Consider the following 13,825-nt stretch of genomic DNA (forward strand, 5'->3'; position numbering starts at 1 on the left):
ATGGCTCTCTATAGGGGGAACTCGCGCAAGCTCATTGCCTCACTAGGCGCTGTCCTAGTCCTCTTTGTCCTTGTCCACCAGCTCAGCTACGTCGACTACTACACCCTCGTCGGCCATATCTCAGCGTCGACCGAGCTAATCCAAGCCTGCCCTCGGCCTAATCGCCCAAAACATAAAACGTCCCACGACGCTCGCCAGGCCGTCGCCGGCCGAAACATCCCCAACATTGTCCACCAGATCTGGAAAACGGCCGACGTGCGCACCTACCCGGCATGGTCGTCTCGCGACTCATGGAGGGCCGGGCTAGAGCCCTTCAACTACACGGTCTGGCTGTGGACCGACGACGACATCGTCGGGCTTATTAGGGCCGAGTACGCGTGGCTGCTGCCTACGTACGAGGGTTATCCACAAAACATCCAGCGAGCCGACGTAGCTAGACTGGTGGTGGTCCACGCCCACGGGGGAATCTACGCCGACCTGGACGTGCACCCCAAGTCGGTCCAGGGGGTATCCTGTCTGCAGCGTCTTGGGCTGGAGGCCATCTTTGCCCCGACATCGGGAGCCCTGGGTCTGAGCAACCACTTCTTTATGGCGGAGCGCGCCTCGCCCTTCCTCCTGTGGGCGCTGCACGAGGCCAAGCGGCGCGGCGCCTCGACGTCGCGACGCATCATCCTGCCGTACCTGCAAGTCTTTTGGTCCACGGGGCCGATGATGGTGACGGCGGCGTCGCGCGACTATGACCGGGCCCGGGCCGCGACGCAGCCGGTGCTGGGCGTGCTGGACGACGAGTACGGCGGAACGGTGGTGCGGCACGCGGCGGGCCGGTCGTGGCACCGGTCCGATGGGCGGCTGTTCAACTATCTCGGGGACCACGTGCATGTCGAACAGCCGTGGGTGGGCTTCCCCTTGCTGGTGGCCGCTCTAGGGCTCGTGTGTATCATGGTCCGGCGACGAGGTTGGCGGTGGCCGGCGTCTCGTCCTGGAAAGGGGGTGTCCTTTTGAAGCTGGAGGAGAGGAATGCCGCGGGTAACGCTCATTTTTGAATAATACTCGTGGACACGAGACGCAAGCAAGCAAGCAAACACTGTATTATATCTATTGACGATACCCCTTTCCTGGCGCTGACCGAAAAGTTTGCGTCTCTGACTTTTCTCGACAGCAGAAGAGAGAGGTGGCAACGAAACACACTTCAAAGACGGAGAGCCAAGGCTCCTGTCGAGCATCTACATGGATGGCAAGCAAGTCGGCTCTTTATTGGAGCCGTAGAGCGAGCTCGCAACACGAACGTTGAAGAAAGGGGTCTTCGTCTGCTACTTGGTGCGCGACTACAAAGTAATATGGGAACCAACGGGGTGACGGCCAAGCCCCTTTGGAGTAACGGGCGTTGAAGAGGCTGAGAAACCGGTGGTGAATGAGCTTAGGCAGGCCCATGTGCTAAAAAGAGTCTCTATATTAATGCTATAATAGGGCTTGCAACTATAGCATCCTCATCATCGTAGTAGTTCATAACTTCACGGCCCTTATGGCACCTCGATCCCGTCGTCCATAGGGTCATGAAAACGCTAAATAGTTGTCTTACAAGGGATCAAGTAAGAATGGAATGCGAGAGCTTGGCGGAGTCTACAGGAAACGTCCAAGCATTGAACCGTCAGAATGCCATGTCGGGGTGCCTAGAGTGTCCAAGTCCGGCAGCAAGGACTGCGGCTACAGGCGCGTATTGGCGACCACGAAGATTGCCGGCGAGTGGCCTTTGTCCACGCCATCTCTATAAGTCATTAATGTCCTTCAGTCGATGATCATCGGTTCTTATTCGCGACGATGGCTAGACAGAAAAGGCCGCGCGGCATTGGAACTTGGCGCAGCATCGGATGCGACTTTGCAGGTCACCGTGCATCCTCGTACATGCATGCGAAACGTCAATTTCTTTTCCAGAATGAACAGGGGCTATGAAGGGAGGGTGACGATACGTATGCAGGGGAGGCGTGCGCAGATCGGCTGGACCAAGAAGACGGTGAGGGCTGAGGAGACGTGCGGCGACGAGAAGTCTTCGCTAGCACCGGATAAAACTTTTCTGCCTTGGCAGTCAACTCATGGCGTCATCCCGGGTCGGCTCGTGCAACGGCTTGATGAAGAAATCCTGGAGAGTCGAGAGCGCTCTCATGACACTAGATGTTGAGGCATGGGGGCGTGAAACGAGGCCTTCACGGGGTCATGCCGTTGATGTCCAGAGAATCTTCTTCTATTAGTCATACACAAGCTTCCGAGGGGAGCCAATAGGCTCACGGTACCCGCGAATCTAATATTTCGCGGGCACCGCGAAAATGACTAATCACAGTCCGTTGTCTGCGTAAAGCCATGATGCGGGTAGTCTGTCGGCACTGTGCTCGTCGTATGTGTGAGTCTACTGTCTACTAGAACTAAAGAGCTGCTAATATCAGTAGAGCCAACTACGGCTCGACGAAAATACAATCATCTGCCTCAACATGTGCAGAATACAGCGTTTCCTGCTCTCGGCTGTCCTTTTCTACCTGTCGCCAAATGTCGGCCACGCCCTCCGTGTGTTGGCTAACGGATTGTCTCCCATCTCCTTCATGATCTGGGCTTCAACACGCTGATCTTCTGCATGGCTCCAGTCAAGGTATGCCATCATTTCTTCTTTCGTCCATGCTCTCAACCCCGTTGTAGTGGCGCAATGCCTGGACATTTGTTTGTAGTCCATACACCATTCATAGCTTTGCTTGTCATACCTAGCTGGAAGCCTCATTGCCTTGCGGTATTGTTGGTTTGTCTTGATGCTGCCGGCCGGCTGCGCTGCATACCATGCGCTTCTTGCAGCGGTATAACTTTTGTGTATAGCTTCTGGTGAATCATATTTCGGCGGCGGTGGGGCTGGCAAGTCAGGTGAGATAGGTGGTGGCGATACCAGCAGCTCAGTGGCATCGCGGGGCGGACCCGGTACGGGCCCGGAATCTTGGTCACCGGGAAAGGTCGTGGCAACTGAACCTATTTCGGCGTGAAAGGACTGACCCGACTGGGCAGGAGGATGGTCTGGAGCTGTAGTGGGCAGAATTGTAAGGGTTCCTGCGACACTCCCAAATCCGTCGCCAGGGACGCATCAGTTGGCGGCTCAGTTGCAAGCTCTGGCTCCTGTGCGTCCAAAGCGGCTTGCACGTACTGGGATGACGGTACGATCTCCGATGGTGACACCGATCGTGAATGCATCGACGACGTAGTCTCTTGAAGCAGCTCTCCAAAGCGCAGCGGGCAGGCTTTCGCGGTCATCCTATGACCAACCGTATGGCACCTGCTGCATGTGGGTGGCGCTTTACGAGCCTCCTCGATACTCTCAAATGCACTGGGTTCTCTCCGAGTGCTCTGCTTGGGAATAGCCGAACTTGCTAAGGTCGACTCGATTCGCTGGCGCGGCTCTAGCAGCGGCCGGGAGTTCCATCCCGCTGCAGGTGCCAGTGCGTATGGAAGTGCTCAAGTAAGAGTACTTGTCCTTGCTCTTGCAAAGATTTTAGAGTGTGAAGGCAAGGCAGCCCGTGGGACTTGGTGAAAGCCCCCGTGCAAGTTGGCGGTGGGGGAGGATCTCTCCTACCAAGCATCTTCCGCTGCTCCTCCACCTTTCTCAGCGCTTCATGGGAGACCCAACCGCGCACTGAAGCGTATAAGGGCCCAGAGAGCTCAATTGGGACCCGAATCTGCTGTCGGGCTTGATTCGATCTCAAGTCTGACAGTTGATTGAGTAACGCGTGCTTCATCGCCCTCCAAGCCTCGAAAAGATTTAGCGTGGACTTTTTGAGATGGGCCTTCAACAATGCATGTATGCCCTCCACGCGCGACGTGACTGTATTTCCAAAATGAGCATGTTGATCAACCCAAGCCTTAACAAGCTTTTCCTTATACCCTTCAAGCCAGAAAGTTTTGATGTATCCAACTTGTTTGAGGTGGTTGGGTAGGTACTTCTTCTCGAATTGCGTAGCTCGGTCCTTGAATGCTTCTTCGTTTGGTGCAGCCATGATCGAGTGCCAGAATTGGTAGAACTCAGACCAGCCGTTGCTCTCTGACGTATCAATTGTCTCTGCGTTTGTGGACTCCGGTTGGTCCTGGCGGACGAAGGCTGGCCGGCAATAGCGGAGGACGGCCTTGTTGGCATGCCACAGACAGAGTAGTGAGCAAGAAGTGGGAAAGGAAATGGCAACGGCGTTCATACAGGCGATGCAGCGGTCTGTTAGGACGACAGAGGGTAAGCGGGCGCTATGGTGTTCGTACAGTGACCTCAGGCGATCCAACGCCCACACGAAGTCAGCTTCGGTCTCCCCACCAAGGAATGCAAATGCTATGCAAAATGATCGCTGACAAGCATCTACTCCTATCATGTCGAGGAGCGGCATGCCGTGTTTGTTCGTCTTGTACGTGCAATCTAGCAACAAGACATCTGGGTATGCCTGGAGATACGTCAAGGACTCTGGATGAGCGAACAGAACTGCGGTCACTCGGCCGTCTTGGCCGAATTGGATCCGACTCCAAAACCCCTCCTGGTCGAGCTGACTGGCCAAAGCGTGAATTGAACTTTGCCCTTCGCATACATCTCTCTTGGTAGCTGCAATTCCATTGTAAATGTCTTGTTGTGTGGCAAGAGAATCGCAGTTCTGTCGTATATAGGTCCGAATATCTTTTGGGACAATGCCGGCATTAGAAAGGCGCGATAACTTTTCAATATCTTTCTCCGTCAACCTACGATGAGCAGGATGAGCAGAAGGGTGGCGACTGGGCGCGTGATTATGCAGGGAAAATCGTTTGTCTGGGCGGTGTCGCACAGCCCAAGATTGCCTGTCGGCTGATTCTTTGGCCAAAATCGAAAACTCACAGCCCGTCCCTCGGGTTGTTGTCTTTCGCTGACGTTCTATCGACGGATTTGGGGTCGACAAGACCGGTCGCACGCGAAGGTCACTGTCTGTCTGCCACCCTTGGCTCTGGTGGACTTTCCGTTGTGAAGGCATAGCCCCGCGTCGCAGCCCAAGCGTTGATCGAAATGAGGAGGTCATCGCGAGAGTCGTAGTCAAGTTCCGGTGGAAGACAGTCTTCGGCAAACGGTGCAGTCGGCCCGAGAGAAGGCGGACCCATTTTAACGGTCGCTACAGCATGTTTAAGCGGACGGGTGCTTTTGCTGAGGCGCGTTGTCGACCGTCAATAACACGCGCGGTCACCGGGCTCGCGTTCCCCTGCGACATCTGCTTAGTCATTGTCACGGTGCCCGCGAAATATTAGATTCGCGGGTACCGTGAGCCTATTGGCTCCCGCTTCCGAGTTAGCCGGCAAATACCCGAGTTCACGCCCGTACATGTACATGTACTTGAAGCTCACGACGTGACGGCTTCACCTCTCACCAGCGACGACGAAAGCAGGCCTCCTCGAGAGATGAAGGCTCCCATGAAGCAGGGCAAATGAGTCAGCCGCAACGAGTCCCGTCACAGGGACACGCACGCAACAAGTCGTCTTCCACCAGATGTGAGTCGCGGCAAGGAGCGGCTGGACTTGATCAATGCATTACCATCATGGCCAAATCCCAGCTGACCAAGATTCTCAGCGTCGAGACCCAGATCCAGCACCAGGGGCCCTCTCGATGCCGCACAAGAGTTGGTCGCATGCGTCGCGCAAGCCAAGCCGCTTCTGACCAGCCCTTCCCAGTGACGGCCCAAAGTCGCCCTCGACGGCCCAGCTCAGCCCGACGGTCCAGCTGCCCCGGCGCAGCGCCTCGTCGGCCCGCCAGCGCCAGGATGCCGCGTCTCCCCAGCCCGGCGATGCCCGTCCCGGCAAGGACTTTTCCTTTCTGCTCCGTCCGGAAATCTACCACCCCATCACACAGCTCAACGTGCCCCCGGCCTTTCGCAACTCACCCAAGCAGCCGGACCCCCAGGTGCCGCTGGACCAGCTCCTCGAGCGCGGCCAGTTCAGGGCCGCGGCCATTGCGGCTGTCCAGGAGCTGACGGGCTCCGCCGCGGCGGCCAGCGGTCGTAATGGCGTCGATGCCCGCGATGCAAAGACCATCTTTGACCTGCTGTACACGCGGCTGGCCTGTCTGACGCTCATTGACGCGACGCCGCTGGCGGCTCAGGAAGTCAAGGCCCTCGAGGACCTCAACAACCCCCGCATCTACGTCGACGAGGAAACAGGCCAGCACCTGGCCCCCTGGGAGCTGCGCGTCCTCAACGTGCGCCTCCAGGCTCTCGGCTTCGGCGACCACCGCAGGGCCGTTATGAGCTACCACGACCTCGCCCGAGAAGCACGGGTCCACATCTCAAAGGCCGCCGCCAGCCACGACGGCACCACGCGCGAGCTCTGGAGGTCGCGCCTGCACGAACTGGGCATCCAGGTCGCCGGGGCCCTCATCGACATGGATGACCTGCCTGGCGCGGCGCACCACCTGGCCACCATGTCAGACGGCGGCGGAAACAAGAAGCTGGCGCTGTCGAGGGCGCTGCTGTGGCTGCACCTGGGCAGCGCGGCCAAGGCGCGGGAGTGCGCGGCCAGGTGCTCGGACAACGCCGCACAGACGGACACGCTCATCCAGGCGCTCTGCGACATGGCCGACGCCGACTACGAGGCTGCCCTCGGCAAGTGGCAGGGACTGCACGACACGCTGGGCACCGGGGACGAGATGGTGGGCGTCAACACGGCCGTCTGCCTGCTCTACCTAGGCAGGATGCACGAGGCAAGTTTTTACTCTGCGAGCTCCCCGCGCCGCGGCAACCCCTTGCCCTGCGTAGAATGCGCGTAGGAGGCCGCTCGGCAGCAGAATGAGACAAAGAGACTAATAACTAGACGGCAGGGCCGCGAGTTGCTCGAAGGGCTGGTGGGCGCGGGCGCGTCGTCGCACACGCTGCTCTTCAACCTGGCCACCATGTACGAGCTGTGCACGGACAAGCACCGAAATCTTAAGACGAGGCTCGTGGAGCGCGTGGCCCGGCTGGACGAGTCGGCAGCGGGGTGGGAGAAGATGAGTGCTGACTTTAAGCTGTGACGGTCTGGCAGCCGATGTGCTGGATCCATGGTCTGCCGGGTGCCTTGTGAGGTGTTATTTACGGGGGATAAGAACCTGGGACTGGCAGCGATTTTCATCTGATGTCGGCGATGATGCTTCCTCTCAGTTGCAAATTTTGTAGATGCCATTGGATGACCTCGGGATTTGATTAGTGCTGCTTGCCGGCTCCAAAACAGCCATGGACACGGCCAGTCTTGGTATAGTGCTGCAACGGCCAATTATCAAGGAGACGGCGGCAGCTTTCTTTGGTAGAAACATGTGTGTTCGAAAGTGGCAGCGGTGCTGTGCTTGACGCCCTAACGCCCTTCCGACCCTCCCTTTCATCAATCACCCCCCCTTTCATCAATACATCCATCCATCCAGCCAACACGCGACAACGTCAAGAGCACGGCGTGAGAAAACTGGATGAGAGACAGCACGTGGTGAGGTGCTGGACAGAGAATGGACCAGTCTTGGTAGCTCAAGTCTTGGTAACTCCTTCGGTCCTCACACCTTGAGCCACAGAGAAAAGACGCCCTTTGCGTACTCGACAATCTCGTCGCCGCCCAGCTTGCTCTCGCCGTAGAGGCGGTCGACAAAGGAAATGGGCACCTCTGCGACGGTGCAGCCCATGGCCTTTGCGCGGACAATCATCTCCATCTGGAAGGTGTAGCCCTTGCTCTCGGTGCTGGCAATGACCTTTTCCAGCACGGCGCGCTTGTAGAGGCGAAAGGAGCCGGTGACGTCGCTGACGCCGGGACGCAGGACCGTGTCGGCAAAGAGGTTGGCGCCGCGGCTGACAAACTTGCGCTTGAGGTCCCAGCCAAAGACGCCGCCGTCGCCGGCGTAGCGAGTGCCGGTGACGATGTCGTAGGCGCCGGCCTGCTGCAGGGCGATCATGCGGGGGATGAACTTGGGGTGGTGGCTGAAGTCGGCGTCCATGATGATGACGAAGCTGCCCGTGGCGAACTGCAGGCCGTGGACGTAGGCGGTGCCGAGGCCGAGCTTGCCGGCGCGCGACTTGAGCACCACGTGCGGCGCGTAGGCCTTGACGAGCTGCTGGGCAACCTCTTGCGTGCCGTCGGGCGAGCCGTCGTCGACGATGATGAGTTCCCACTCGAGGTTGCTGTGTTTTCCGTCAGCCATCCACCATCTGCCGGGGCCTGATTGCAGCAAGGGGCGGGGACGCGGGTTCACAACGACGCGTACTTTTCGGTAAAGGTGCGGTTCAGGAGCCACGTCATGATGGGCAGGTTCCGCCTCTCATTGTACGTCGGCAGGATGACCGAGTACTTTTCCTTGGAGGCCGTTGCGGACGCCATGGCGGCTGTGGGGGATCGATGGGCCTGTCTGTGGTTTGGGACACGAGGAGACGGAGGAGCGTGACGCGCTGGTTGGGGTCGGGCAGGACGGCGTTGCGGGCGAGCAAGGGAGAAGGGACTGCAGAGAGGTCAGAGGAGAAAAGGAGCGTCGGCAAGTTGGCCTTGCGGGATTGGCGCGTGGGAAGCTGGGCCCGCGTTGAATGCTGGCTTGATTTCCGTTGGTGTGTCGCGATAGCTGCCTCGTCGCATAGCTGCCAAGTTGCTTCGCAAATTGGATGACTAAGGCGGCGGACTCCGGCTGATCCGTCATCGACCACGGCCAACCTCGGACCTTGCAACACCGCAAATTCACCGCTACAGCCCCCTCTTTCGAACTCCTGCGCAGAAATGACTGATTGATAAGGGAAGAAGAAAAAGACGAGGTCTCAAAGAATTCATCCCTCGCGTCGGGGCTCTGAGCTTATTTGCTGCCCAAGCCACCAGCGAACCCGCAGCAACACTCGGCGTGACGCAATGAATGCTTCGATTCCTTTGGCACCCGGGGGTCGCACTGCAGCTTACGGCCGTAAGAGAGCATCGACCGGTTCTGTTGCCGACGAGCCGCCTACACACATGCCTGCTTGACTGCTGCCTACTCCTTAGCCCGACAACACATGGTTGCCGAAATCAGACATTTTTGAGCATCAAGTCTCACTCTTGTTTTTCTCCGCCGGCTTCTTAGTGGCCGTGAGGCTTATATCGGCCAGATTCGGCGACTCGGAGCAGGGGCGCAGCTGCGCAGTCTCTCGGGCGATGTTCTCCGAGGACGAGATGCTCCCTGTGGACGAGTGCAGCGTAAGCAGCACCCATGCTTGCTGCTACTGGCCATCCATCACGCAGCAGTTATAAGAAGCGCCCTCGAGCCTTGTAAATACAATGCATCGGGTCTCTCCATATTCTCCTTCTACAGCCACAGCCTGATTGGGGCGTTCAAATCTGCCACGATGCTACCCCTCCTCGTCCTCGCCGCGACGCTCGGCACCGTCCGGGCACTCCTGGTCCCCGGTCCCCTGGGCCCCTTTCCCGTCGCCATGCGAGTCCAGGAGCTGACCGACGAGAGTCGCTGGGACCCGTATGCCCCCGCGCACGAGGCTCACAGGAGGCGCATCCTCGTCTCCGTCTTCCTGCCCCTCGAGCCGGGGCACCCCGCCAAGACACCCGTCCAAGTAGTCCCTTACATGCCGCCCGCGACCGCCGCCCAGTTCGGACAGCTGGCTAGCACGCTGACCCCGCTGGCCGACGACTTTTTCTCGCGCTTCTCCATCGAGTATCACCGGCTTCCCCCAGCCCAGAACCGGCCCAAGGACGGCCCGAAGCCTCGGTATCCCGTCGTCCTCTTCTCGCCCGGGCTCGAGGGCTCGAGGCTCGGATACAGCGCCGGTGCCAGGGCGCTGGCCAGCCAGGGCTACGTCGTCATTACCGTTGATCATCCCTACGATGCGTCCATTGTGGAGTTTCCGGATGGCTCCGTGGTGCACGCGGTCGACATATCCACAATTCCCGATGCCATCCGGGCCATTGAGGTGAGTCGAATGCGGCGCCGGCCGAGTCCTGCAGGGTCTGACGTGAGAGCCGCTTGATCAGGTTCGCGCTGCAGATATTTCCTTCATCATCGACCGGTTGCACGATCCGTCAGCCCTGCAGCAGCTCACGGGATGCTTCCCCGGCGAGGTCGACGTAGCCAAGGTGGCCATGTACGGGCACTCGTTGGGGGGGGCAACCGTGGCGGCAGCCATGCTCAAAGACGAACGCATCCTGGGCGGCATGAACTTGGACGGCCACATCTTCGGCCCCGTCGCCCACAAGGGCTTCGACCGGCCGTTTGCCCTCGTCGGCGTCCCGGGCCACGGGCCGGCGCCCAACTCGAGCTGGCCCGAGCTGTACTCTCACCTCCGGGGCCCCAAGTTGGAGCTGGCCGTGGCCAAGACGCAGCACTACTCGTTTACCGACGCGCCGCTGCTGGTGACGGCGCTGCGGATTCCCGACAAGGATAGGGCGGCGATCGAGGCCGTGGTTGGGAGCATGAATGGCTGGCGGATGCAGCGGACCGTGCTAGGCATCGTGACGGCCTTTTTGGACTTGGTCTTTAATGGGAACGCCGAGGAAGTGCGCAACCTGGGCAACGAGTTTTGCGATGTGTCCATGGTCAAGAGTTGGCTGCCAGGGAGACGTTGATAGGGCTGATATTTGAAGATTTTGAAGTCGAATCGGCCTCGGGACCCTTGAATTGAATGAAGCCGAATCGGGTAAGGTCTTCAAATTCGACGAATCAAAAATCAGGAGTCTTCATTCAATTCATTCATAAAAATTGTGAATGAATGGCGATATGGTCGAAACGTAAGGCGAAAAAATTATCACCCGCTTCGCGGCCAAGGGACATACAGGAGGAAAGGGTCAATACCCGAAGCCACCCACCAAGGGCCTCTTCCTGTTCTTCCTCGGCAGGCTCACATACACATCAATAAACAAGCTGCTTTGACCCCATCATTAAGGGGTTTGCCCCGCGCGGACACGGTAACTTCGAGTTCGGCCGCGCTTGTGATGACGCTCTGCGTATTTAAAAGTCTGTTGTGCGTGTTTCAGTTGGATTCCACCGTCCACACTCCACTGGCAAAATCCTAGTCCCGCGCCGCCCGCGTCTGGCGGGGGGCGTCGCTGGGGAAATCGAGGCGAAGGACGGCAGTTAGGGCGTCCATATATTGTGGTATAACGACCCTAACAGTGCCTGATACGCCACCGTTTCAGCAATCTTGCCACCCTATACGGAGTATTAAAAAAACACCATGAAGCTCATGAACAGTGCCATTTTATAATGCACATGATTTAAATGTAGTGCCGCTCGAATGTTCTGGATTTTCTCGTTCGGATGATATAACCCTCGATAGTTACATGTCGTTAACATTTGCTCAAGAAATGCCACATCATCTTGAAGGCAATCAATGGATAGCCCATTTTTTGGTTGGAATACTACATTTCAAGCACATATTAAGCTCGGCAACCCATATTCTGGATATATAATATAATAATTATACCGCTGTACAGCCCCAGCAAGCTGATTCGAAAACGCGTTCAGATCCTCAACATCTCAATACTGCGCGAACAATTGGAAGTGACACGAATCGAGTCAGCTCGCGATTTGGAGGCTGTTAGGGACTTATCTACTCCTCGAGCCCAATATGACTGCTACTTGTTTGTCCATACAAATTAGCCGATCAGGAAGTACCCGAAAAATCTGCATGATAAGGATATATTGTGCCAACTAGCCGCGTTCAGACGCGTTATTTCCGCTCAGTTGACCACCTGTTAATTCTACTGCTGTCGGAAAGACAGGGTCGTCAGCCCATCCACCTTTGCCTGCGTGGCGCAACGGTCTTCGCGACAACTGCCACGACATTATTTTACCACGACCTCGCCTAATTCCTGCTTCGATATTCCGACAGCGGCTTCGGATCAGCCCCCGAATCAACGCCCTGACCGACGACCTATCCTACCCGTTCAACCCCGACTCCTTGACACTTTATTGTGGTTTATTTGGTGTCGTTCCGACTACCTGTGTCGCGTCCATTCTCGAGCCTTTCAGCCAAGATCAGGTAAAACTTCATTACTCTCCAATCTACCCTCCTTATTTAATTACCTTACGAGTGGATAGCTAATTATAACATGATACGTAGTATGGCCCTGCTGAAACAAAAACATCTGCCGCAGCGAATTTCTTTGCTCCAAGGACCCGGCGTAAATTGCCAACGCAGAATTATGCCCGCATCGAACGTCCTCAATTCAACCTCGAATCCGCGCGCGCGCTGATTCTAGCGCAACTCCGGCTCCTTCCTCTCCTCTTCCAACTGGCGAAGATACAATTGTCTGCGCGCCCCCGGGTCATCCTGACTGTGAGTCAGATGATGACATGCCCGACGCGGATACACCAGAGCCGCCATTGAACAGTAGTCATATGACGCTCGCAGAGAAAGCCGGACTTATCAAGAAGTGGGCCGACAACAAACAAAAGCATGTTCGCAAGAAGAGAGACAAGAACAGCCACGTCTATTGGTATATGCAGAGGGAAGCTATAGACAGAAGCTTTTACTCAGAGGATAAGGATGGGCCGAAGATCTTCCAAGAGTTCCGGTGGACTTGTATAGAGTGCCTTCAAAATCCCAATACTCTTCGGAAGAGATTCCAGGTCCTCGAATCGAACCGCCGAGGGGTTACCTCTGGCATGGGAGACTCTCAGCAAGCTGAGAGCGCGGGCGGAAGGATAAGGGCAGGCACAATTGAGTCCAAACGATGATGCATGTTTTTTATCTATCTGTGCGACATTGAGGGGGTATTTATACGAATAGATACCAATCTGGGACCCGTGGTGGCCCTGAATCAGTGCCAATTCCGTGTATCCCGATTAGGCAATGTTCCTCTACTGTATCGATACCTGACTCAAGTCCTTGTGTCTGACCTGCCTCTTTCACCGGAGTTTATACGTGTGCGGATTAGACCGTCAGTCTGCTCCTCTGACACACCCCTTTGCCTCGGTCTCACTGGGTGAGTGAGGCAAACAAGCAAAAGAGACAGACGAATCATCCAATCTTATCAAATATCCAGCGAGTGAGGCTACTACCGTTGAGGGAGATGCTCTTCATGATGTCTTCCTTGGTGTTGTGACCAGGAGCATTTTAACAAGTCAATACCAGCAAAATGATGGGTCCATCCTGTGCCTGGGTGATGCTCGGAGAGCATCTATATCTCTCTGGGTGGTGATACTGTCGAAACTGTCCTCCGGCGCATCGGCTTCAATTGGTGCCACCGGTCTCCTTGCATCCCTAGCTGCTTGACAAAAGCTTCGTGCTTTTGCTGGGAAGGGCCTTTGTCATTCCATCAGCGGGATTCTCCGTAGACTTGATCCATGTGATCTGGAGTCTTTCTTCCTGAACCTCCTGTCGAAGCCAGTGACGATGGATATCGATGTGCTTAAGGTTCGTCTTGAGCTTTGCGCTTAGTTCAGTCAGGAGCCTGATGGTCTGCAGGTTATCGCACCATAGCTCATTGGTGCCTTCTACCTTGATGTCAAGCTCTTTAATTAGCCGGGAAAATTGCATTTGCTCCTTCGCCGCGCTTGACAGGGCCAGCAATTCGGCCTCTGTGGACGACGTCGTCACAGTCGCTTGTTTCGTAGCCTTCCAGTCAACGGGTCCGCCTAGAAACAAGAAGACATATCCCTGTGAGGATTTTCGAGTCTCCGGGTTGTCTGCAAAGGATGAATCAGAAGCGCAGAGGAACCTGCGTTCAGCTTCTTTGACTGAGAAGCAGATGCAGCGATCTCTCGTGTGATAGAGGTATGCCAGGCATCTCCTGGCCTCTCTCCTATGCTTCGGGCCCGGGTTATGGCTGAATTGTGCCAGTTTTCCAACCGGGAACGCACCGTCGGGTCTGGTGTGAATCGCTG

General features: G+C 56.7%; 5 protein-coding genes across 5 annotated transcripts; 3 read left to right on the forward strand and 2 right to left on the reverse strand.

The window, feature by feature from the left end:
• HRG_01074 (glycosyltransferase sugar-binding containing DXD motif domain-containing protein) lies at positions 1-1,002 on the forward strand (the record flags this gene model as incomplete). Its single annotated transcript, XM_044859545.1, has 1 exon — positions 1-1,002. One exon carries the CDS (start codon positions 1-3, stop codon positions 1,000-1,002), a length of 1,002 nt encoding a protein of 333 aa, XP_044725945.1.
• A 1,522-nt stretch (positions 1,003-2,524) lies between these two features.
• HRG_01075 (MULE transposase domain-containing protein) lies at positions 2,525-5,130 on the reverse strand (the record flags this gene model as incomplete). Its single annotated transcript, XM_044859546.1, has 4 exons — positions 2,525-2,696; positions 2,748-3,054; positions 3,602-4,655; positions 4,972-5,130. 4 exons carry the CDS (start codon positions 5,128-5,130, stop codon positions 2,525-2,527), a joined length of 1,692 nt encoding a protein of 563 aa, XP_044725946.1.
• A 320-nt stretch (positions 5,131-5,450) lies between these two features.
• On the forward strand, positions 5,451-7,027 carry HRG_01076 (Tetratricopeptide-like helical; the record flags this gene model as incomplete). Its single annotated transcript, XM_044859547.1, has 4 exons — positions 5,451-5,514; positions 5,594-5,642; positions 5,695-6,780; positions 6,829-7,027. 4 exons carry the CDS (start codon positions 5,451-5,453, stop codon positions 7,025-7,027), a joined length of 1,398 nt encoding a protein of 465 aa, XP_044725947.1.
• A 507-nt stretch (positions 7,028-7,534) lies between these two features.
• Positions 7,535-8,349, reverse strand: HRG_01077 (glycosyl transferase family 2 domain-containing protein; the record flags this gene model as incomplete). Its single annotated transcript, XM_044859548.1, has 2 exons — positions 7,535-8,153; positions 8,237-8,349. 2 exons carry the CDS (start codon positions 8,347-8,349, stop codon positions 7,535-7,537), a joined length of 732 nt encoding a protein of 243 aa, XP_044725948.1.
• A 983-nt stretch (positions 8,350-9,332) lies between these two features.
• HRG_01078 lies at positions 9,333-10,563 on the forward strand (the record flags this gene model as incomplete). Its single annotated transcript, XM_044859549.1, has 2 exons — positions 9,333-9,911; positions 9,973-10,563. 2 exons carry the CDS (start codon positions 9,333-9,335, stop codon positions 10,561-10,563), a joined length of 1,170 nt encoding a protein of 389 aa, XP_044725949.1.
• Between the last annotated feature and the right edge of the window lie 3,262 nt (positions 10,564-13,825).

The sequence above is a fragment of the Hirsutella rhossiliensis genome (genome assembly GCF_020360975.1).
Source record: "Hirsutella rhossiliensis strain HR02 chromosome Unknown scaffold00001, whole genome shotgun sequence".
NCBI lineage: Eukaryota > Fungi > Ascomycota > Sordariomycetes > Hypocreales > Ophiocordycipitaceae > Hirsutella > Hirsutella rhossiliensis.